This window comes from Geotrypetes seraphini, chromosome 3, assembly GCF_902459505.1.
Source record: "Geotrypetes seraphini chromosome 3, aGeoSer1.1, whole genome shotgun sequence".
NCBI lineage: Eukaryota > Metazoa > Chordata > Amphibia > Gymnophiona > Dermophiidae > Geotrypetes > Geotrypetes seraphini.
This window is the reverse complement of record NC_047086.1, coordinates 4,917,288-4,940,567: the sequence shown is the minus strand read 5'-3', so window position 1 is coordinate 4,940,567 and position 23,280 is coordinate 4,917,288. Positions and strand designations below refer to the sequence as shown.

The following is a 23,280-nucleotide window of genomic DNA, read 5'->3' as shown; positions in this document are numbered from 1 at the left end:
GCCCCACTTGTCTATCAATTGTTTTTCTCAAGTAGCATTTTCCCTGTTTCTCTTATTTTTAAATATTTTCATTTTATAGTTATTTTAAATATAATAAATAATATAAATTGTACTTAGCTTAATCACAGCCAAACCTGGGAGTCTGACCCGACATGTTTCGCACAAAGAAGTGCTGTATCAAGGGTCTCCCGAGGTCGCTGCCGTCATCCGACTCCAAGTAAGGTATGAGAGAAAGATCAGCTGTACTTTAGGCATTGACTACAGCTTTGAGAGCCAGTGGGGTCTGCTGCTTTAAAAAAAAAAAGTGCCGGTCTGAAGGGAGTTTTTAAATTTATACTTTCCTTTCTAGACTGTAATTGGGATCTACCGCATAGCAGTTTGCAATGAGCAATTCAGGGCAGAAAAAGTGCTCTGTCTACTCCCGCTGAGGCCTCACCGATGGCAGCTTCTGTTCTTTTTGTTCGCGATTGCGCAGTAGGGAATTGTTTGCTGGTTTGGCTTCACGTGCAGTAGTACTTACTGGCAAGGGGGGATCCCTGGTAACTGCGAAGAGCAAGTCGGTCAGCGGGGGGGATGTCCAAGGTTCCCTGGCTGCTGCGTGTTTGTGGTGGGGGGTTCCCATCAGACGCAACGCCTATCGGGTCAGGGCTTGCTGGGAATTCTCTTATCACAGCTTTATGTTCACAGGCCTCTTCTTTGCGACCTTAGGGAACCTTTTTTGGTGGTTCATAGAAACATAGAAAACATAGAAATAGACGGCAGATAAGGGCCACGGCCCATCTAGTCTGCCCACCCCAATGACCCTCCCCTACTTTCTCTGTGAATAGATCCCACGTGTCTATCCCATTTGGCCTTAAAATCAGGCACGCTGCTGGCCTCAATAACCTGAAGTGGAAGATTATTCCAGCGATCAACCACCCTTTCAGTGAAAAAGAATTTCCTGGTGTCCCCGTGCAGTTTCCCGCCCCTGATTTTCCACGGATGCCCCCTTGTTGCCACGGGACCCTTGAAAAAGAAGATATCTTCTTCCACCTCGATGCGGCCCGTGAGATACTTGAATGTCTCGATCATGTCACCCCTCTCTCTGCATTCCTCAAGTGAGTACAGCTGCAACTTATCCAGCCGTTCCTCGTACGGGAGATCCTTGAGTCCCGAGACCATCCGGGTGGCCATTCTCTGGACCGACTCCAGTCTCAGCACATCCTTACGGTAATGTTTCTATGTTTCTATTCTCTGTTTTAAAAGCGTTTCCATTAATTTGCTTACCACAGAAGTCAGACTTACCAGCCTGTAATTCCCTACTTCTTCCTTACTTCCACTTTTGTGGAGAGGGACCACATCCGCCCTTTGCCAGTCCTCTGGTACCACTCCCAACTCTAGAGAAGCATTGAAAAGGTCAGTCAGCGGAGCCACCAGAACTTCCCTAAGTTCCTTCAGTACCCTTGTATGTACATCAGATGGCCCCATTGCTTTATCTACCTTTATTTTAGCTAACTCCTAACAAACACAATCCTCTGAAAATCGATCAGGATCTACCACTCCTGCATCCCTATTCGTGTTTGTCTTCTGTGGTCCCGCTCCAGGTGCTTCAGCTGTGAACACAGAACAGAAATATTTGTTAAGCAATTCAGCCTTTTCTTTTATCAGCTTCTATATATTTCTCCCCTTCACCTTTGATTCTCACAATGCCACTTTTGCACTTCTTATCAGTGATATATCTAAAAAAATGTTTTGTCTCCTCATTTTACTGTATCACATATTTTTTCTTCCATTTGTATCTTTGCTTTCCTGACTACTCGACCAGCCTCTCAACTTTCCCCCAATAAACCAGCACAGAACCTGCCCTGTTTTTTCTTGGTGACACTAAGAGTCAGTTTTTGTATATTTCAGTTTATTGGGGAGCATTACTTTTCCTAGAAGAGCTGCGGCTTCTGGTTTAGCTAGCAAACTGATTTTCAGTGTTGGTTGCCTGATCCATTCTTCCTCCAATAGTTGACAGTTTAAAAAAAAAAAAAAGGAAGAGTCTCTAGTTTTGCTTTGGTAGTGTTCCTGCTTGGCTAGATGGGGACTGCACAGCCTACTTGTCCTACTGCTACAGTTCAGTTAGTGTCTGTCTCCACCTACTGGCAGATGAGCGTAAACCCATCCATCTGTGCTGGTCTGGAGGGACTAAAAGAAAGAAAATTAGCAGGTAAGGTCTAATTTCTCCTTTGTCTTTTGTGAGTGAGTTTGTCTTGGAGTGATGTAACATAAAGCTGGCTTTTTCTGAGAGTGCAACTGTGCATCTTCTGATGCATGTGAATGTCTCCTTAGATTTCTTTCGAGGCCCCGCAGTGCCCTGTGTTCGGCTGGCTGGTCTGGAACATGTTCTGCACTTCACAGCGCTAAATGGGAAGATTTTCATGCGGAGTTACAAGTAAGTGGCTGCTGGGGAGATGAAAGACATGTCTCATTGCTGTTGATGAGTAGGCAGACAGGCCTTATTGGGTAAAGGAACTTCTTTCCAAGCTGCTCTTCTCTTGCCTCCAGTGTCTTACTTTTTTCTGTCAGGAACATCATGTTCATAGAGAGAGAGAAAAATGAAGGCAGTCTTTTCATCCTTTCCATACTGAATCTAGTTTATTGTGCTGCTAATTTTTCTAAACTTTCCTAACTTAGTTTCTTGAAATGTAGACTAGCTCTCCATTGCCAAAGCTTGGATAGGTAGCAGATTAAGTATTGCAGATGGTTTATTGGGCAGGAACTTGCTATATATATATATATTTTTTTTAATTTTTTGTTAGCCTCCTCCCCCCACTTCTTGCCTTGAGGCAGGTCATGTTACAAACAGAGGTATAGAAAGGAGTTTTAATAGGTTTCATAGCTAATACAGCTCACAGATCTCTGGTTTCCTAGGCCCTCCTACCCACCCCTGTGCTTTCACTGCCTATTGTGACAAACCCAGCACCAGCACTAGTTCGGTCCCTAATAGGATCGGGTGCAGAAGAGCTGATCAGATTGATTCTGGTGCTCAACTTGAGGCTGACCTCCCTTGCCCCTATGACCAAAGCAGTAGTGATCTGGAGCAGAGGCAGGCAGACTGTCAACAGCAGCCTCCGGGCTTTAGGGCAGCTAGAGAAGCCACAAGGAATATAGCTGCATTAGATAAACCCAGGCAGAGAAAAGCTGCTTTAGAGCTAAAGCCCATCCCCGCTACAGGCTGAAGGGGATTGGCTCTGAGCTGTTTAAAAGCAGGCTGAGACAAGCAGCAGGAGGAGGAGCGAGTGACCAGGGCGAGTCACTCCCACAGCCCAAGGCAGGTGAGGAGCTGTGGAGCCGAGCAGCAGAGACAACCGTGCCAGATTGGCCCATGCTTAATTCATTTTACCCTCTCATAAAGTGTACAAGAATTATAAGAAACAACACTTAGTTAAACACTTGAAAAACTTATCATTATCCTCTATTAACTTAAAAGAAATCCTTCCCCTCCCCTCCCTCCATCCCTATTATTAATTTTATTTCAACATTTTATCCAAACAACCCCTCCACCCTCCCTTCCTTACATGGTGTATCTTCAAAAGAAAAACGGTATCTATTCATTACAAAACAATGTTCATGGCTTCCATATTTTAATAAAATTTTTATAATTTCCTTTTTGTACCACTATTGAACGTTCCATTTTATATAAATGACATAGCGAATTCCACCAAAAATTAAAGTTAAGTCTGCTATGATCTTTCCAATTGTTAGTAATATGTTGAATGGCAACTCCTGTCATAATCAATAAAAGTTTATGATTGTTTGCCGATATCTGACTCTTTTTTCTCATAGACATGCCAAATATCACAGTATCATAAGTTAATGCTACAGGATTTTCTAATAAACAATTTATTTGATCCCAGATCGATTTCCAAAAGGCCAAGATATAGGGACAATGTTTAGCATTTCTTAAGCATGTAATTTTATAGACCACATAGTTTTTATGCAGTATATACATTTTTAAATAAAATAAATAATATTCAGATACTTAAGCATTCCAGTGGGCTCACAATCTATCTAATGTACCTGGGGCAAAGGGAGGATTAAGAGACTTGCCCAGGGTCACAAGGAGCATCGTGGGTTTGAATCCACCACCTCAGGGGGACGAAGCTGTAGCTGTAACCACTGTGCCCCACTCTCCCCCTTACTTGTCTGTCTTGATTAGACTGTAAGCTCTTTGGCGTGGCGACTTTCTCTTATGTGTTTGTGTGCAGTGGTGCAATATGTCTGATAGTGGTGGTGGTAGCAGCAGCAGTGTTTGAGTCTCTCCTTTGTGTCACATCAGGGTATTGCTGAAGAAGTCGGGCTGCAGGACGCCACGAATTGAGCTGGAAGAAATGGGACCATCCTTGGACTTCACAGTGAGGAGGACACACCTGGCATCTGATGACCTATACAAGCTGTCGCTGAAACAACCCAAAACTCTCAAGGTACTCAAAGGTGTTTCTAGTGCAGTGGTCTCAAACCCTTTGTAGGTACTTGGAGGGCATTGCAAGTTGTACAAAATGCAGCGGCAAGATTGATTATGGGATTGTCCAAATATGATCATATTTTGCCATATCTACAACAATTGCATTGGCTTCCAGTCACCTTCAAAATACAATATAAAACAGTAATGATCTGCCATCAATTCTTGTATGGAAACTAATATGTCCAGCTATACACCAAACAGATCATTACGTTCTGAAAATTTAGCTTTACTGAAGACTAATGTAAACCCAAGGCTTGTTGAGACTGGCAAAATGACTTTTTGCTGTGTTGAATTAAAAAAATGGAATTCCCTTGTGGGCCAAAACTTGCCATGTAAAGGGTATGTTCAAGACACAGCTTTCTTCTAGTTAATAATTGCCTTTTTTGGCAAAGCTGATGAACTGTTCACGATCATTCTTATTATGGTTTTAGCTTTTAATACTGTTTTAACATGACTTTTTAGGATTGTTTGTATGTCATTATGATTCTGTTTTTAAATTATGTAGGTAACTCTGTGACCCGAAGGCTCGATTCGGTTTACAGCAATTAAATAAACAGGGAATGATTTACAAATAATAAATAGAAGATAATAGCAAAATTTCAAAAGAATTAGTTTTCAAAATGTTTGGCAAATAGAGTAGTTTTTAAAGATTTGCGGAAAAATTGAAACAAACTGGAACTCCTTAAAAAAAGGGGGAGATCGTTCCAGAGTTGAGAGAATTTAAAAACCAAAGATTGACTGAAAATCTTGACTCCTTTAATCCCTTTTTTAGAAGAAAGGGAGAGTTTAAATTGTTGGACACCTCTTGCAAAGGAGAATCGGTAAACATTCCAAAATAAAGGAATACGAGGATTAAAGATACCATGTAGAATTTTAAAAGAAATACAAGTGCATTTAAATTGAATTCTAAAATAAACTGGGAGCCAATGAAGACTCTGAAGCAAAGGGGTCACAAGGTCAAATTTACGTTTTCCACAGATCAGCTTCACAGCAGTATTCTGAATTAATTGTAATCTATGAAGACAAATTTTTGTAGTGCCGAGGTAGATAGTGTTACAGTAATCCCTTTGGCTAAGTCTTAATAATAATATTGTCATTTATAGCTAAAGAGACATATGATCAAGAAACTCTTATTTTACTTTTGTGATTATGATAAACATACCGAGGGCCTCAAAATAATACCTGGCGGGACGCGAGTTTGAGGCCACTATTCTAGTGCAATGTGTCTAGTGGTCATGAACCATAGGGGTTTTGCATCAGAATCCACCAATTGCTTGCAAAAACTGTCAATCATCTTTTCAACTCCGCCTCCTTTCCAGGGAGCTGCTTCTGCTCCTTCAGTTTATTTTCTGCAAGCAAGTTGCTCAAAAGTATTTCTGCTCTGCTCTGCAGTTTTATTGTTTTCGGGTATTTTTCTAAATGTTCGATTGGAGGCTCAGTGTCCAGAGGCTTCTGCTTGGTAGAACACAGAGACTTGTACTGCTGAGGTCTGCTGCTAGCAGGATCAACCCTTGGGAACACCTAGCAAGCCAGCCTGACTGTTTTTATTGGCGATCAAAGTAAAAAACTGCAACATTACAACATTTGAAAGGCGGTACAAAGATTTCAATGTGTTTTACTTGTGTTACAACTAAACACACAAGGGCACTAGAACAAGTGCCCAGAGAAGCAGAGGAACCAATAAAATGAAAAAGGAGGAGAAAGCCTCAGATCCCAGCCCCCACCCTACAGAGACAGGTGACAGGTAAAGGACTGAGGTGGTTTCTGTGCAGTGTGTTCACACCCTAAAGCAGTTATGAACGTGAAATGCTGCCCGTCGTAGGTGTGACAGACCTTTCCTAATACTGATGAGCCTTTTATTTGTTAATCTTTGGAATTTCAGTGGATTTACTTTCATTGCTCAGAGCACCAATTTAATTTTTATATGAGGAGGGTGTTTTTTTATGCTTGAGGTGCTTGAGGTTTTTTTTTACCCTGCTCTACCCATCACGTGTGTCTATAGAGTGGAGGTTGTGATCTGAGGCTTTTTCTTCCTCATTTTCTCCTTCAGTCTGTCCCAGAATTCTTATGTTCTTAAGGTGATATCTAGATTCGAGGGACAAAAGGTAGTCTGAACGTTTGTGCCACTGATGACCATACACTATGAGGTGGATGGCTGCTGAGCCTTTAGCTCCATAATGTGTGTGACAGTAGCCGAACCAACGGATCATCTCCCTGGTTGAGAGCAATGATCGCCTCTTGACTCCCAGTCTCTGACAGGGAAGCAGAATCCTCCAGGAAGGAAGCTGAGCCCTGGGAAAATAAAAGCATGAAGTCTGATCTCCAGTCCTCTCAGTCCTGCTCCGCTTGGTCACACAGGCTGGGAGCCGGCTTCCTGCAGAACGGAGAGACCTCTTGAAGAGGCATCACTCCCCAGTCCAATACCAGCACGCTCCCAGGTAGCACAGCGCGTCCCAGGCCCATCAAATAAGCTTTCCACAGAAGATTCATAAATTCTGGAGTAAATCCCCATGTACGACCTCAGACTGGTTTCTCATAGGCTTCACATGGAAAGCACACTCACTATTTGAGGACTCCAGGAGGGATTTTCTCCCTACCACTCAGCCCCCCTTTAGTTCCCCAGCCCTAGAGGACTCAGAGAAGGCTAAGCCCAAGACTCCTGCCCCTCCCTCATGTGCCACAGCACGCGGTTGCTCCTTGACCAACCATCCAGCACAAAACTGGCATGATATAGGGGTAGAATAGCCTGAGGAGTCCATCCAGTTAATTTTGAGCCAAATCAAGGGGTTTTGAGGTAGATGGAGGCTTTAGAAAAAATTATAGTTTAAAATCCATGATGGCTGCCGCCAGAAAATTTGTGAGAAAGGGGTTTTGAAGATGGGGGACCCTATCTCTGGCCATAGAAACCCTTACATTCAACTTTTTCAAACCTCTCTGATTTTCCCCATAGGGAATAATGGGCTGTACTAGTGCCTGCCTGGCTTTGTTTCAGCCTGAATGAAGTGGAGAGAACTTTCTGACTCAAATCCTGGAAATCTTAGGGCTTCCAGTTGGACCAGAACCGACTGAAGGCTCAACCACCACAAATCCTTACAGCGCAACAGGGGGAGAATAAAGTGCAGCCGGCTCCCTGAAACCCAAAGGGATTCACACAGGGGCCCCAGAGCCTACACTAAAGCTTCTAATAAATCAAAAGGTGAGCAGGCTCCCTGGAGAATGGACCCCGATCCTTGAACTAACACAAAGCAGGCTGGCTCATCAGGTATACCCGGAGGTTGCCCTGTGAGCTGTAGTCCACCTTTGTGGAGTCTGCGCTCTTTCCCAGGCAGATTAACCACTGGCACCAAAGCGTCCCAAAAATGGAGTAAAAAGACCCAAAAATAATAAAAACCAAACAAAGCAATCGGAACACCTCTTCTTGGTTGGCTTGCAGAAGGAAAAACTGAAGAGGGAGCTATCCTCGAACTGGTGAAGGAGGAGGAGCTGAAAGATGTGATTGACACCCTTCTGCAAGTGTTTGCAAGCATGGATTGATCACCTAATGTATGGACTCTTGTGTATATTAACAGAAATAAGATTATCCAAGCAAGAACCTAATATTTCATTTCCCCAAGTTCACCTTAATGGCTTATGGACTTGTCTTTTAGGAAATTATCCAAACCTTTTTTAAACCTCGTTAAGCTAACTGCTTTGACTACATTCTCTGGCAACAAATTTTAGAGTTTAATTATATATTTTCTGAGGAAACATTTTATCCAATTTGTTTTAAATTTATTACTTAGTAGTTTTATTTTATTGTTCTTGATATACCACTAATACTAGTCAAAGAGAACTAAGTGATTTACAAAGTAGTCTTATTGTATGCCCCCTACCTGTTATATTTTTGGAGAGAGTAAACAAGTGATTCACGTCTGCCTTTTCCACTTCATTCAGTCTTTTATAGATCTCTGTTATACTGCACTTCCCAACAGCCATCTTTTCTCCAAGTTGAAAAGCCCTAGCCTCTTCTAATGGGGAAATAATTCTGTCCCCTTTATAATTTTTTTGTCCTTCTTTTGTACCTTTTCTAATTCCTCTATACCTTTTTTTGAGATGCAGTAGCCAGTTCCTAAATCCCTTTTACCCTGTGGGCTTAGGTCCATATGTTGACCAAGCCATATGAACCAATTTCTCAGATTTGAGTTTCAAGCTGTTACTGAGTGTCCAGTATTCATCTGCTTAAAGTAGTCAGACAAACGGGGAAATAGCCGAGACTTCAGTATCTGTAAATCAGGCACATGAGAAGAGTGCAAAAAATCCGTCCTTCCAGTCCTAATATTAAGATCATGAGCAAATAGAGTGAACAAGCTGAAGAGGAGGGAGCCCTGTGACATACAGATGAGAAAGGTACAAACCATGTGAAGACAGTTGAAAGACAGAGAGAAGGAAGTGGTTATCTGGGAGGAAGTCTGCAAACGGATCAGACCTCTAGGTCTTTATCCAGCCAAATACAGTGAAACCTTGGTTTGCGAGCATAATTTGTTCTGAAAACATGCTTGTAATCCAAAACACTTGTATATCAAAGCAAATTTTTCCCATAAGAAACTCAGACAATTTGTTCCCCAACCCAAGACCTCGCTCGTTTAGAACAGTCACTACACTCCCGCAGTGTCAGAGAGAGAGCCATTGGCTCAGTTTATTTATTTATTTAGTTTAAAAATTTATAAACCATTTAAAACTAAACGGTTTATATACACAATGTTAAAATGACAACAAAATAAAAGCAAATACATGATAAAATGATCATATAATAAAAAGAAATACATACAATCGTCAAGGAAATACCATAATGTGGAAAGAAGAGCTCATAGATAATTCATCAATTTTAGCTGAAATAACTAAAAAAAAGGCATCAACAAATAGCTGCGTCTTTAGTAATTTTCTTGACCTACCCCTATCACAGCAATTTCGGATCTGATCCACGAAGGAGAATACTGTATGTACTTGTTTTGCAAGACCTTGCTTGTATATCAAGTTAAAATTTAATCATATGTTTTGCTTGTCTTGCAATCCAAGGTTTTACTGTACCTAACTGCACAGGAATCCAGACTGATACTGCCTCTGAACCCAGACTAGCGAGTTACACGGGGTCAGACATCAAACCCGTCCCTGCCCTATCCCCGCAGAGATCCATTCCATCCTCACAATTAATCTCTTCCATCCCCGCCTCTACCCATAACCTTCAGAAGTAGTTGGTTTTCTTTAATTATGCTTCGGAAGTATGCTAGAGGCTCTGTTACTCGTTTACAAAGTATGTATTCTTCCCAATTAACATTTTCAAATAAGCAAAGGTACTTTATTTAGAAATGTAGAAAGAAACACCGTAGAATGAAGATACTGCATGACCATAACTTTATTCAACAATTGATGAAAATAAAGCCAAAAGGAGAATAGATGGGCAAGAAGGGACCCAGCATGGTCCATGTTTCGTCAGCTAATGCCTTCCTCAGGGGTCATTTTGTAGCATCCTTCTTGCACACTTTTTGAACTGAATGAAGATGAGCATATGTGGGATCTCCTTCTGCTGAATGTTTTTGCAAAGTCTTGGCACAGTTTGCCTGGTTTATTGAAGGGGCATGTGCCATTCTGTTCTTTTTGAGCTTTTATCAGGAGCTTGTTTTACACTAATTTAGGCCAACATAGGTGGAGCTGGGAATATTTTCTCAGTAATTTATACTCCTGGAATAGGTTGTATGTCACCTACCAAGGAGATTCTCTCTGGTTTTCCTTTCTTTGTAGTGCAATCATGTGACATGATGAAGATCATACAGCAATCTATGAAGCAGTTCCTTGTTACGGCCCATCATGAAAATCTCACCAGAGTTTTAATGAACTGAGTTTTGGTAATTTCTGCCCTTGCCTTGGAGAAGAGGAGACTTAGAGGGGATATGATAGAGACTTACAAGATCATGAAGGGCATAGAGAGAGTGGAGAGGGTCAGATTCTTCAAACTTTCGGAACATAAAAGAACAAGAGGGCATTCAGAAAAGTTGAAAGGGGACAGATTCAAAACGAATGCTAGGAAGTTCTTCTTTATCCAACGTGTGGTGGACACCTGGAATGCGCTTCCAGAGGGCGTAATAGGGCAGAGTACGGTACTGGGGTTCAAGAAAGGATTGGACAATTTCCTGCTGGAAAAGGAGATAGAGGGGTACAGATAGAGGATTACTGCACAGGTCCTGGACGCCGCGTGAGTGGACTGCTGGGCGCGATGGACCTCAGGTCTGACCCAGCGGAGGCATTGCTTATGTTCTTATGTTCAAAGATGTTGCTTGTGATTTGGGTCAGGATTTTGGACTCTTGTTTAATCAGCAGAATGACAATTTGGCCCCACTTGTGAGCAGCTCTTAAAGCAAGCTAGATTCTTTGGTTTGGTCTCATCCTTCATGCTTTCTGGCTTACCTAACGTTCACTGGTTCATAGGCCCCTCAGAGCCCCCACCTCCTGTTCTAAGGATGGATTCAGTTCTAGCGCAAGTTACATGTGCAGGTCATGAGCTGACCTCCCAGGAAGGTTGTGACTCCTACTTTGGAAACCCCTAACCAACAGTTGTCCTAGTTCTTCTGCATTCCAACTTTTTCTGTTTTTTTCAAGGAAGGTTTCATCAGCTTTCTTCTTTTGTTGCACCATTCCGGCCCTCAAGAGCCACAGGCAGGTCAGGTTTTCAGGAGATCCACAATGAATATGTATGAGATGGATTTGCATGCACTGCCTCCTTGAGACGCAAATCTATCTCGTGCTTATTTATTGTGGATCCTGGAAATCTGACCTGCCTGTGGCTCTCTAGGACCAGAAGTTTCCTACCCCTGGTATAGACTTGACACTTTTTTGCTTTGATCAGAACCTTGTCACAAATTGACATTTGGAATTAATGAGAGATGGTCCTGAAAAATAGATCTTGCATCTAACATAACTTTTTAACACTTTTATTCTTTAGTTGTTTTTCAGTTTGTTTATTTAAAGATGAAATTTTTATAGTAAAAATATTTTCTACATAGTATGAATGATGCTATTGTTTATACACAACTTGAACCTGTACATCAGATGAGGCTGTACAGAAATGTTCAATAAATTTAACTAGTTGGTTTTATTTGACATGTATGTTGAAATTCCAGTAGTCATCTTAATAACCCTATTAGTGGTGAGTGAGCGCAGGTATGTGGGAACAGAGACCTTCCTCCTCATTCAGAACCTCTAAACTTAACCTGTCTTATTTTAATATTCTAGCAAAAGAAGAAGAAAAACATTTCTCAGGATACTTTTGGAACAACTTACGGCCGTATTCACATGCAGAAACAAGACCTGGGCAAGCTCCAGACCAGGAAAGTGAAAGGACTGAAGAAACGGCCTGCAATGGATGGGCCAGAAAGCAGCTCGAAGAAGCCCCGGCATGTTTAAGGGTCATTGTTACAGTGGACAGTCAAAGCTGCTCTATGGAAAGGGAAGGAGCAGTTGAGGTTCTAGGTCAAGGACCTTTTTGTTGCACATGTTATGTTTGCTATCTGTTTTATTACTAAAAACACATGTCTATCTTTCTGTCTTTGTGTTCTCCAGAGGCCTACATAGTGTCCAAAATCTGTCAGTTCCTCCTAACCTGTTTCTGTAGCCAATGCGAGCTTGTCAAGTGGATGACAGTGGACTTAGTGGAGGAGTAGCTTAAGAACTAGGGGCACTGGGTAGAATTCCTACTACAGCTCCTGATTGTAACCACAGAGATGTGGTGTATCAAATACCATCCCCTTTCCTCTCTCTTGGGACTCTTAGATGGAGGAGGCATGCAAGAGCTTTAAGCAGTTACCGTATATACTTGAATATAAGTTCAGACCCCCCATTTTCCCCCCCAAAAGGATGAAAAATGGTTGACTCGAATATGTTAGGTGGCTTAATATTCAAGTGCCCTGCCAGGATCTGCACCCAGCGCCCCCTCCCTCCCTTCAACTTTTTCATAATTCATCGAAAAAGGTCTTCCAATATATTTGGAGGATGGAACCGCCTAAGGTACAGCATATGCTGTCTAGCAATTGAGGCAACATGAAGGAATGGCAGTGGCTCATTTTAGACTATATTATCAAGCAGCTCAATTAAAATATATAACAAGTTGGCAGTGGAGCTGTTCCAAAAACAAACATTAGTTATATTCCTTTATTGGTCAAGTCCAATTCATCTAATCCCCATATTATGTTTAACTTTGTAGAGGAGAGTTCTTCTAAGCTGCTTATAAAAGTGGGAGCATATTTTTAAATCCTCTCCTATACAATATGCAGAGTGCTTTACTCCTGGGACTGAGGGTTCTCTTTATAGATCATGGGTGGGGGGGAAGGGTTATGTTCATAGGAGCAGCAGGTGGAGAAAGGAATTTTAGTTGAGATGGAGGAATTTCATTTTGGGAATCGAGAGAGGTTTTCCTACAGGCAAGTGTTGAATTTTTTTAAGGCACAGGACCTAGAAAGAGCCTCAAATAGAGGAGATGCCCCTTGGAAGTGCTGCATGGGAAAGCATACGTATAGAAAGTATTACTAGGTTTTAGTAGGCTTTATTACATAGAAACACAATGGCAGATTAAGTACAAAGGGCCCATCCGCAGTAACCATTATCTCTTCTTTCTAAGAGATCCCACATGACAATCCTGGGTCCTTTTGAATTCAGACACATAGTCTCTGTCTCCACCACCTCTTCCGGGAGACTGTTTCATGCATCTACCACCCTTTCTGTAAAAAAGTATTTCCTTAGATTACTCTTAACTATCACCTCTTAACTTCATCCTATGCCCTCTCATTCCAGAGCTGCCTTTCAAATGAAAGAGACTCGACTCATGAACATTTACACCATGTAGGTATTTAAAAATCCATCATATGTCCCCTCCTGCCTTTCCTCCAAAGCATACAGATTGAGATCTTTAAGTCTACATAGTAGCAGAGTAGATGATGGCAGATAAAGACCTGAATGGTCCATCAAGTCTGCCCAACCTGATTCAATCAAAAAATTTGTTGGGGTTTTTTTTTTTTCCTCTGCCCAGTACTGTTCTTAGGTTCCAACTACTGAAGTCTCCGTCAAAGCTCACTCCAGCCCATCTACACCCTCCCAGCCATTGAAGCCCTCTCCAGCCCATCCTCCCCCAAAAGGCCATATACAGACACAGACTGCAAGTCTGCCCAGTACTGGCCTTAGTTCTTCAAAATTTACTATTATTTTCTGATTCTAGATCCTCTGTGTTCATCCCATGCTTTTTTTAACTCCGTCACCGTTTTCATCTCCACTACCTCTCTTGGGAGAACATTCCAGGCATCCACCATCCTATCCATAAAGTAGAATTTCCTAACATTGCTCTTGAATCTATCACCCGTCAACCTCAAATTATGTCCTCTGGTCTTAGCATTTTCCTTTCTCGGGAAAAGATTTTGTTCTATGTTAATACCTTTCAAGTATTTGAACGTCTGTCCCCATACACATTATGATGAAGACCACGTACCGACTCCATCCTTTTTATATCTTTTTGCAGGTGCGGCCTCCAGAATTGTACACAATTGATACTATTGACCCTGTCCATATGGCCTATTAAAATATGGGAGGGCATTCCGAGTTGAAAGAATGGGGAAAACTTTTCAAAAACCTTTTGTGGGTCTCAATTACTAACAGTATAATAGAAAATAGGTACCAGATGATTACTTTTTTTTTTAATCTTTATTCCTTTTTATTTCTCTCAACAAGTGTACAATATTATTACAATTAATTCACATAACTCACTTGACATTCTTACACAATATTATTATACATGTTTTAATTCCCCCTCACCCACCTCCCATCCCTTCCCATATCAATAAAATAATCTATCCAAACATATACATACTTAGACATCCCTCTTTTTTAATACAATTAATCATACTTTAACCTATCCCTCCCCCCACCCTTTCTTCCTCAAACTCTTTTTTCATTTTATTATATACATTAATGCACAACAAATATATCTCATCATAGTACATATATCCCCTAATATTTCATAACAACATATTTCCAATTTTACCCCCTTTCCTTTTCTATTCATACATATATACCATGTTTCTTATATCCATTAATCAGTTGAAATATACCGCTATTTAATTGGATTATCCTATCCCCCCACCCACCCCCATTTCTACAAATTATCCCCTAAGGAAAAAGAATAAACCTTAATCATTATAATATTCAATTAATGGCCTCTACACCTCCTGAAACCTTTTAAAATGCCCCCTCTGTACTGCAAGAAATCTTTCCATCTTATACATATGACATACTGAGTTCCACCAAAAACTACAATTCAGTCTAGAACAGTCTTTCCAATTAGTCGTTATTTGCTGAATTCCCACACCAGTAAGAATCATCAGTAATTTATTGTTTGCTGCAGATATTTGGCATTTAGCTCTCATGCACATTCCAAAAATCACTGTGTCATAGGACAATGCCACATGACTCTCCATCATTAGGTTAACTTGATCCCAGATTGATATCCAAAATGCCTGAATACATGGACAATAAAATAAAAGATGGTCTAAAGTTCCAACTTCAATTTTACAATGCCAGCATCTATTAGACTTAGAGCAATCTAATTTTTGTAATCTAGTAGGGGTCCAGAATGCTCTATGCAACAAGAAGAACCATATTTGCCTAATAGATGCCGACATCGTACCTTTAATTCTCCAAGACCAAATACGTGGCCATTGAGATGCATTAATCTGATGCTTAATCTCAATGCTCCAAATATCTCTTAATCCATTTTTTGGTTTCTTATTCAAATAATTAGATATAATTTTATACCACTTTGCGGCCTGGTGTCCCAGAAAATCTGCCTGGAAACATAAGAATTCTAAGCTGTAATGATCATTATCCCAGGACAAGCAGGCATGATATTCTCACATGTGGGTGACGTCATCTACGGAGCCCCGATGCGAAAGCATTTTCAAGCAAACTTGATTGAAGATTTAAGTTTGCTCTGCTGCTCCACGCATGCGTGCCTTCCTGCTCCACTAGGGGGCGCATCCCCTCGTGGTCTCCAGTTCAAAATTTTCCGCTGAGCCTAGAAGTCGTGTTTTTTCAGGCTCTGCCCCAACTGCCTTCTAGCACCGCAATTTTTTCTTGTTTTTCTCGATTTAGTCGCTGTGCGCGAGTTTTTTTCTTGTTTCAACTGTTCCTGCTTCGTTTTTCACCGACCCGGAGGCTTCCGGGTCCCCGTGGCCGCGTGGCTATTCGAGCCGCGGCCAGTTTCGATTCTATGTCCCGGCCTTTGACCGGCTTTAAAAAGTACTCCCGGTGCGAGCGGCTTCTTTCCATCACAGACCCGCATCACCGGTGCATCCTCTGCCTGGGGGCCGCTCATCCAACTGACTCCTACTCCCAGTGCGCTACTTTCCAGAACCGGGCCCTCCGTCGAAGGAAAGCCCGCATGGCGGATCTTTTCGCCCAGGACCAACCCTCTACCTCGGCCTCGAGGTCGGCCCCGGCCTCGGCCCCGAATACCTCGGCATCGCCTCAAGACTCGAACCCGAAGTCCTCGGGACAACAGAAAACCTCGGCTCCGGGTAAGTTCATACTTTCACCTCCCATTACTGTCTGGACTCTCTGTCCAGGAGCGATGGCCGGTTCGGCCAATCGGTTTTGCGAAATCTATTTGCCTAAATTGCCAACTTCCCTCCATCCCTTTTCAGTTAGCTTGGAGGTCACCCACATGTGAGAATATCATGCCTGCTTGTCCTGGGATAAAGCACAGTTACTTACCGTAACAGGTGTTATCCAGGGACAGCAGGCATATATTCTCACAACCCGCCCACCTCCCCGAGGTTGGCATCTTTGCTAGTTAAATGAACTGGAGACCACGAGGGGATGCGCTCCCTAGTGGAGCAGGAAGGCACGCATGCGTGGAGCAGCAGAGCAAACTTAAATCTTCAATCAAGTTTGCTTGAAAATGCTTCCGCATTGGGGCTCCGTAGATGACGTCACCCACATGTGAGAATATATGCCTGCTGTCCCTGGATAACACCTGTTACGGTAAGTAACTGTGCTTTTAAAGATTTCCATTCAGGGAACCCCACCTGAATAGCCTGCTTCAATTGCAACCACTTATAACTTTGTTTTTTATTCATACCATATTTATGTTGCAATTGTGAAAAATCAAGCAGCTTACCATTATCAATTACTTCCGTTAAGGATCTTATACCTGCTTTAATCCAATCCTTCCAGACAACCTTAAACCCGCCTATTTGTATCTTGGAGTTTACCCAAATAGTCTGTTGTTTCGATTTTAAAATAGAATCAGTAGTTAATTTGTCTACAAATCTTAATGTTTTCCAAGTATCCATTAATACTCTATTGTCCTTACGTATTCTAGGCACTTTTATACCAATCAGAAGATCAAGCCTAAGTGGAAAGATAAGTGATCTCTCCACCCTTAACCACTCTGGTAGTTGTTCCAAAAGCTCTGGGAGGACCCAATACATACCTTGGCGCATGATATAGGCCTAATGATACCTATAAAAATTGGGAAAATTTACCCCACCCTCCTCAATTGGTCTTTGCAAAGACACTAGAGCCACTCTTGCAATTTTACCCAGCCAAATAAATTTAACCAGAATACTATTTAATTTTTTATAGAAAGACCCCTGAAAAAACACTGGTATCATTCCCAATTGATAGCAAACTACAGGCAAAATCATCATTTTAACAGTTTGTACTCTTCCCCACCAGGACAAATGTAAAGGATTCCATTGCTCACACAACTCTGTAACTTTTTGTAATAAAAATTTTTCATTTATTCTCATTGTCTCTTCGAGTGTTTTATTCAACCAAATACCTAAGTACTTTATTCCATCCTCTTTCCAAATAAAAGGGAAAGAATCAAGTATACCTTTTGTACAATGCACATTTAAAGGTAAAATCTCTGATTTAGTCCAATTTATTTTGTATCCTGAGAATTTTCCAAATGTATCTATTACCTCCAGTAGACATGGAATTGTTGTTTCCGGATTCCTCAAATGAAGCAAGATATCATCTTCATAAGCGGATACTTTATATTCCACTCCAGCACATGGAATACCCTGTATGTCCTCTGCCTGTCGAATAGCTAACAACAAGGGTTCAAGAACTATATCAAAGAGCAAAGGAGATAATGGACAACCCTGTCTAACTCCCCTCTGCAATTTAAAAGCATCTGAAAAATTATTATTTATGTATAAACGAGCAGTTGGGGAGCTATACAGTGCTTGAATCATTTGTATAAATCCGGATCCAATACCAAACCACTCCATAGCTTGATACATGAAATTCCATTCTACACGATCAAAAGCCTTCTCAGCATCTAGTGATACCGAAAAAGCCGGATCATTAATTTGTTTTGTTAAATAATACATTTGAAATGCCAGTCTAGTATTATTAGAAGAGTGTCTTTGAGCAACAAATCCAGTTTGATTCATTCCTATTATATGCGGAAGAGCTTTAGCCAATCTTAATGCTAAAATCTTAGCTAATAATTTACCATCTACATTTATTAAAGATATAGGCCTGTAGTTTGAAACCAATGTTGGATCTTTATTTGGCTTTGGCAAAACAATAGTTAAAGATTCTGCCATAGTGCCTGATATACAACCTTTATTCAGTTGATCCTGATATAATTTTAATAAATAAGGTAAAAGGGAAATTTGAAATTCTCTATAAAACTCTACCGTAAATCCATCTCCACCTGGAGCGGTCCCAGCTCTAAGGGATTTCAATGCCGTTTGTAATTCTTTTAGTGATATAGGTTCATCTAAACTTCTTTTTATATGATCAGGAACCTTAGGACCTTCAACTGAACTCAAAAAATCCAACCCATCTTTCTCTTTATTTAAATAAGACTCAGAAGAATACAGCGACTTATAATACTTCAAAAATTGTTTTAATATACTTCCAATTTGAGAATGAGAATTCCCTAACTCATCTTTAATTATACCTATTTTCTCCTTCCTTTTTTTTTTTTTTTTAAATAATTTGCCAATAGTCTTCCAGCCTTATTTGCACTACCATAATACAACGTTTGCTGAGTAAAAATATCTTTCTTTACTAATCCAGAGGAAATCTCATTATATTCACATTTTTTTTTAACAATATTTGAAATATAGCTTGTTCCCATTTGTTAATCAATTTTAATTCTAAATTTTTAATTTCTTTTTCCAAACTTACAAATTGCTTCCTTAGTTGTTTCTTTTTATATGCAGAATATGATATAATTTGTCCTCTCATCGTTGCTTTGAAAGCATCCCATAAAATTTCAATCGACATTTCCTCTAAATCATTAAACAAAAAATATTCACTAATTTTGTTCTGAAATTCTGTGCAAAATTTATCAAACCTCCATACAAGTTTGGAATTATCTGGATCTACTAAGTTAACTTCTATCCACACACCACCATGATCAGATATTACTATTGGTTCTATGTCAGCTTTTACAACTTGCTGTACCATCTGATCTGAAACAAAAATATAATCAATTCTTGAAAACGATTGATGAACATGTGAACAAAATGTAAATTCCCGATCATTAAAATTAAGAATACGCCATATATCTTTTAAATTACATGATTGTATCAAATTATCTAATCCCATTGATTTCATAATTCTACTAGGCTTTTTATCCATTATTGGATCTATAACAGCATTGAAATCCCTTGCCACCACTAAATTAGTAGTAGCCAGTGGCAAAATTAATTGTTGTAGAGATTTAAAGAATTCACTTTGATTCGAATTAGGGGCATACACATTTAGTAACGCCATTGTATTATTGCCCATGCTCATGTCAACAAGTAACCACCTTCCTTGAGGATCTGCTTTAACCATATTAAATGTTGCTGGACATTTTTTATTAATTAATATTGCTACTCCTGCTTTCTTTTTTATCGCTGGTGCATATAAACATTGCTTTATCCAATTATCTGACAGCTTCATAGACTCTATTCCAGACAAATGTGTCTCCTGCAGAAAACAAATATCTATATTTTGTTGCTTAATATATGACAATACCTTTTTCCTTTTTATTGGATGATTGAGGCCATTTACGTTCAAAGAAAAAATTTTAAAACCCATTATATAAATAAAATATAATATACAAATATATCCTTCTCAAACATATATTATAAACTTTTCCTTTTCCCTTAAATCAAAATACAAGCTTACCCTCCCTCCCCACCTTCTCTGTCCCTCCCAAATACCCATCCCCCTCCCTCCCCACCCCCATCATAAATGAAGACTTCGAAACGCACATACTGACTGTGTAAAAGAAAAACTCCCCACAGGCAACATCATACTTAATCTACCCGCTTCCCTATAACTTCTTATTAGCAATGAAAAGACAAAAAATATATATATATATATATATTTTCCTTCTTTATTCCTTTAATTTTTTTTTTCCTTTTTTGTATTTATTTATTTATTTTTTTAAATTTCTTCCTCTTCTCCTCCTGTCTTTTTTTTTCCATCTAACCCTTAGTATCTCATATAACATACAAGAAATAAAAACTTCAATCTTTTATATGTATTTCCCAAACCTTCCCCATTACTCTATAAAAAATCTATTAATAACTTATAAATAAATTTCAAAGGCATTTTTATATCCTTTATTATATTTTTTTCCTTTTTTTTTCTTTTTTTTTCCTTTTCTCTTCTCCCTTTTTTCTCTTTCCCTTTTTTTTTCCCCCTTCCCTTTTACTTCTTTCAAATACTATAATCCTAACTCCTATTCCCTTCCTCACTTATATAAACAACCCTTTACATTTACCCTTCAACCCCTTTCAAAAATTAGATTAATCATTTAACACATTAGTCATTTCCATTTTTCCAAGAATTAGACAGCATTTATATATCATCATTCATATTTCTCATTTGAAGACATCGAACCTATGATCTTCTCTCTTCTATATGGATCAGCAGTCCAGACTATTCCAATTCAGACGTTCTTCATTAAACTGTCTTTACCAATCTACATCCAGCAGATCACTCGGCAACTTTCTCAATTCCATTGACCACAAAGCTCAGTCCAGAATGTTGTCAATCTCCACAGGTAAATTTCCTCTAGCTCAGTCCATTATACTGACAATCCTCATGGTTGAATTTCCTCAAACTCAGTCCAAAATGCTGCCAATCCCCACCATTGAATTGCTGCGAACTCAATCCAGAATGCTGCCAATCTCTTCAATTAAATTATCACCATCTCCAACTATAACACTGCCAATCCCCACAGCTGCATTGCCTCAATCTCAGTCCAAAATGCTGCCATTCTCCACCTTTAAATTGTCACGAGCTCAGTCCAGAATGTTGCCAATCTCTTCAATTAAATTACCTCCATCTCAGACCATAACGCTGCCAATCTCCATAGTTGCATTACCTCAATCTCAGTCCAGAATGCTTCCCATCTTCACAATTGGATTACCATAATCACAGTCCAGAATAATGCCATTCTCCTTAATTAATTACTTCCATCTCAGTCCAGAATGTTACCAATCCCCATATTTAAATTGCCTCGAGCTCAGTCGAGAATGCTGCCATTTTCCACAGTTAAGTTTCCTCAAGCTCAGTCCAGAATGTTACCAATCTTTTTTTTTTTTTTTGTTCTTAATCCAAGCGATGAGAACATTGGATCTTTTTTTTTTTTTGTTTCTTATAGGAGACATCTTCATTTTTTTATTCTATTTAAGCAATTTTATTTGTTCACTGTTTATTTTCTTAGTTTTATTGTGCTGTAAACCAAGTCGAGCTTTATTTTCGTAAAGATGACACGGTCTATAAATTTAAAGTTTAGTTTTTTTTTCATAGGCAAGAGTTGTTTTTTGTTGTGGTTTTTTTTTTTTTAAATAAATAATACATTTTAATATGTGAATAGAAAACCCCAAACCTTGATTTAGATGTTCAAATCAGCTCTGTTAATGGAAATTGTCCTGTTAATTACATTTTCATATTTAATCATTGGACACCAGTCCACAAGAGGGCGCACTTAACCTTATGAATGCTAAACTACACATTGCAAAACCAAATCAGCCAGGAATAGACACAGTCGAAAGAGCCAAAACCAACCCCACCTATGAGCTGTTTATACACTCACTGCTAGTTCACCCTCCCTTCTGTGATTGAGCAATATATAGATATACAGCAAAACATACATGAAAAATATCATCTTTTATTGAACTAACTTTGAACATTCTTTTATTTATTTGGGGGGGAATTTTACAACTGCCTTTTCATGAAGAGATTCACCCAAAGCGGTTGAACAGTAATCAGATATTCATAAGTATTTCCCTATCTGTCTTGGCAGGCTTCCAATCGAATGGAGGCTTAAATGACTTGCCCAGAGTCACAGAAAGCAGGCTGAACTCATAACTTCAGAGAGCTGTAACCATTTCCCCTAGTGTTTATGCAATTGGATTGGATTTATTAGATATACACTTCTCAGAATCTGCGGATTTAGTGCCCATGAATTTGGTTATTCGTGATTTTTTGCCCCGGACCTACCTCTAGTTTTTAAAGGCTAAAGCACTGTGTCCCGGACCTCCCCAGACCTTACCTGGTGGTCTTGCGGTGATACAGGGCAGGAGCGATCTTCCTTCGCTCCTGCCCCGTGCGGAGCTGTCATCAAAAATGGCTGCCTCATGAGACTACAATGGGAACTCACGACAGCCATTTTTGATGATGGGTTTTCACTGGGCTTGAGCGCGTAGGAGGATCGTTCCTGTCCCATGTCACTGCTACAGGTAAGGTCTGGTGAGGTCCAGGATGCAAGAGGGAGGCAGGGTGGGTCAGAGTCGGCCCTAAAAGTTATCCGCGATTTTCCATATTCACCCTTGCGGATTCGGAGGGAGAAGTGTACATAGCTTTTGAAGGTAACCTTCTTTCAAATGTGACCTTCCTCCACTTGTAGAAGATCCTGTTGTCTTTGGCATCTTTTGCTGTGGATGTCCAGAGTCGCTGTGCTTTTCTCCTTGTGAATTAGATGGGGGTGAGGGAATAATTTCAGTGGTCCCCATTCGATAGGTATCTCATCGGCCTTTGACACACCAAATCATTAATAAATAAAAATAAAGTTAAATTGGGCTAATTTAATGCATATTTTTAGTAGCTTTCAGAGGTTATAACCTTGCTTAGATCAAGTCACCAAATTATATAATTTATTGCCTGAAATATCTAGGCACCAGTGATTTAATTCTCATGGGGTTAAAGTCAGGGTATCTGGATTTAGCTTTGCAGGGGTAGCTCAAAAGGTTACATTCAGGTTATTTCCCTACCCCAGAAGGCTTACAATCTAAACACCCCCACCACCCCTTTTGTTTTTACTAAGCTACAGTAAAGGTTCCTACAGTGGCCTAAATCCTCTGACACTCAGAAACTCTGTGAGCATAGGAGCATTTAACCCTCCAGGCCACGGTAGAAACCTCTCCCGCAACTTAGTAAAAAGGGGTGTTAAATTTGCATCTGAGTTAATGAAGGGTTAAGTGACTGGCCTAAGATCACTGCACAGCGGTGGGAGTTGAGCTCTGTTTCGGTGGCTCCCAGCCTTTCCCTCGCTGCTCTCCACACAAATTCCAGTGCTGGAATTCCCCCACATTCAGCACTTTCTTGGATTTGGTTGGATATTTATCTTTAGCCTGTAGGAAAATTGCTCACTTCCTTTGGGGGAAAATCAGACGACAACCCGATAAAGCCTCAGTATTGTCTACCTTCACTGAATCTGTTCAGGCCATTCCTACCTGGTTGCTTCATACTAA

The 23,280-nt window shown here is 40.2% G+C and overlaps 1 protein-coding gene across 2 annotated transcripts in view; it reads left to right on the top strand.

Annotated features, from left to right (window-relative positions):
• Window positions 1-12,060, top strand: part of RPF2 (ribosome production factor 2 homolog) — a 73,702-nt gene extending 61,642 nt beyond the window's left edge. For both annotated transcript variants that reach the window (XM_033939732.1, XM_033939733.1), the window contains exons 8-10: window positions 2,314-2,416; window positions 4,304-4,448; window positions 11,756-12,060. In XM_033939732.1, the coding sequence (XP_033795623.1) occupies window positions 2,314-2,416; window positions 4,304-4,448; window positions 11,756-11,926 (419 nt within the window). In that variant the 3' untranslated portion in view covers window positions 11,927-12,060. The remainder of the gene's footprint in view (window positions 1-2,313; window positions 2,417-4,303; window positions 4,449-11,755) is intronic.
• Window positions 12,061-23,280: the final 11,220 nt, after the last annotated feature.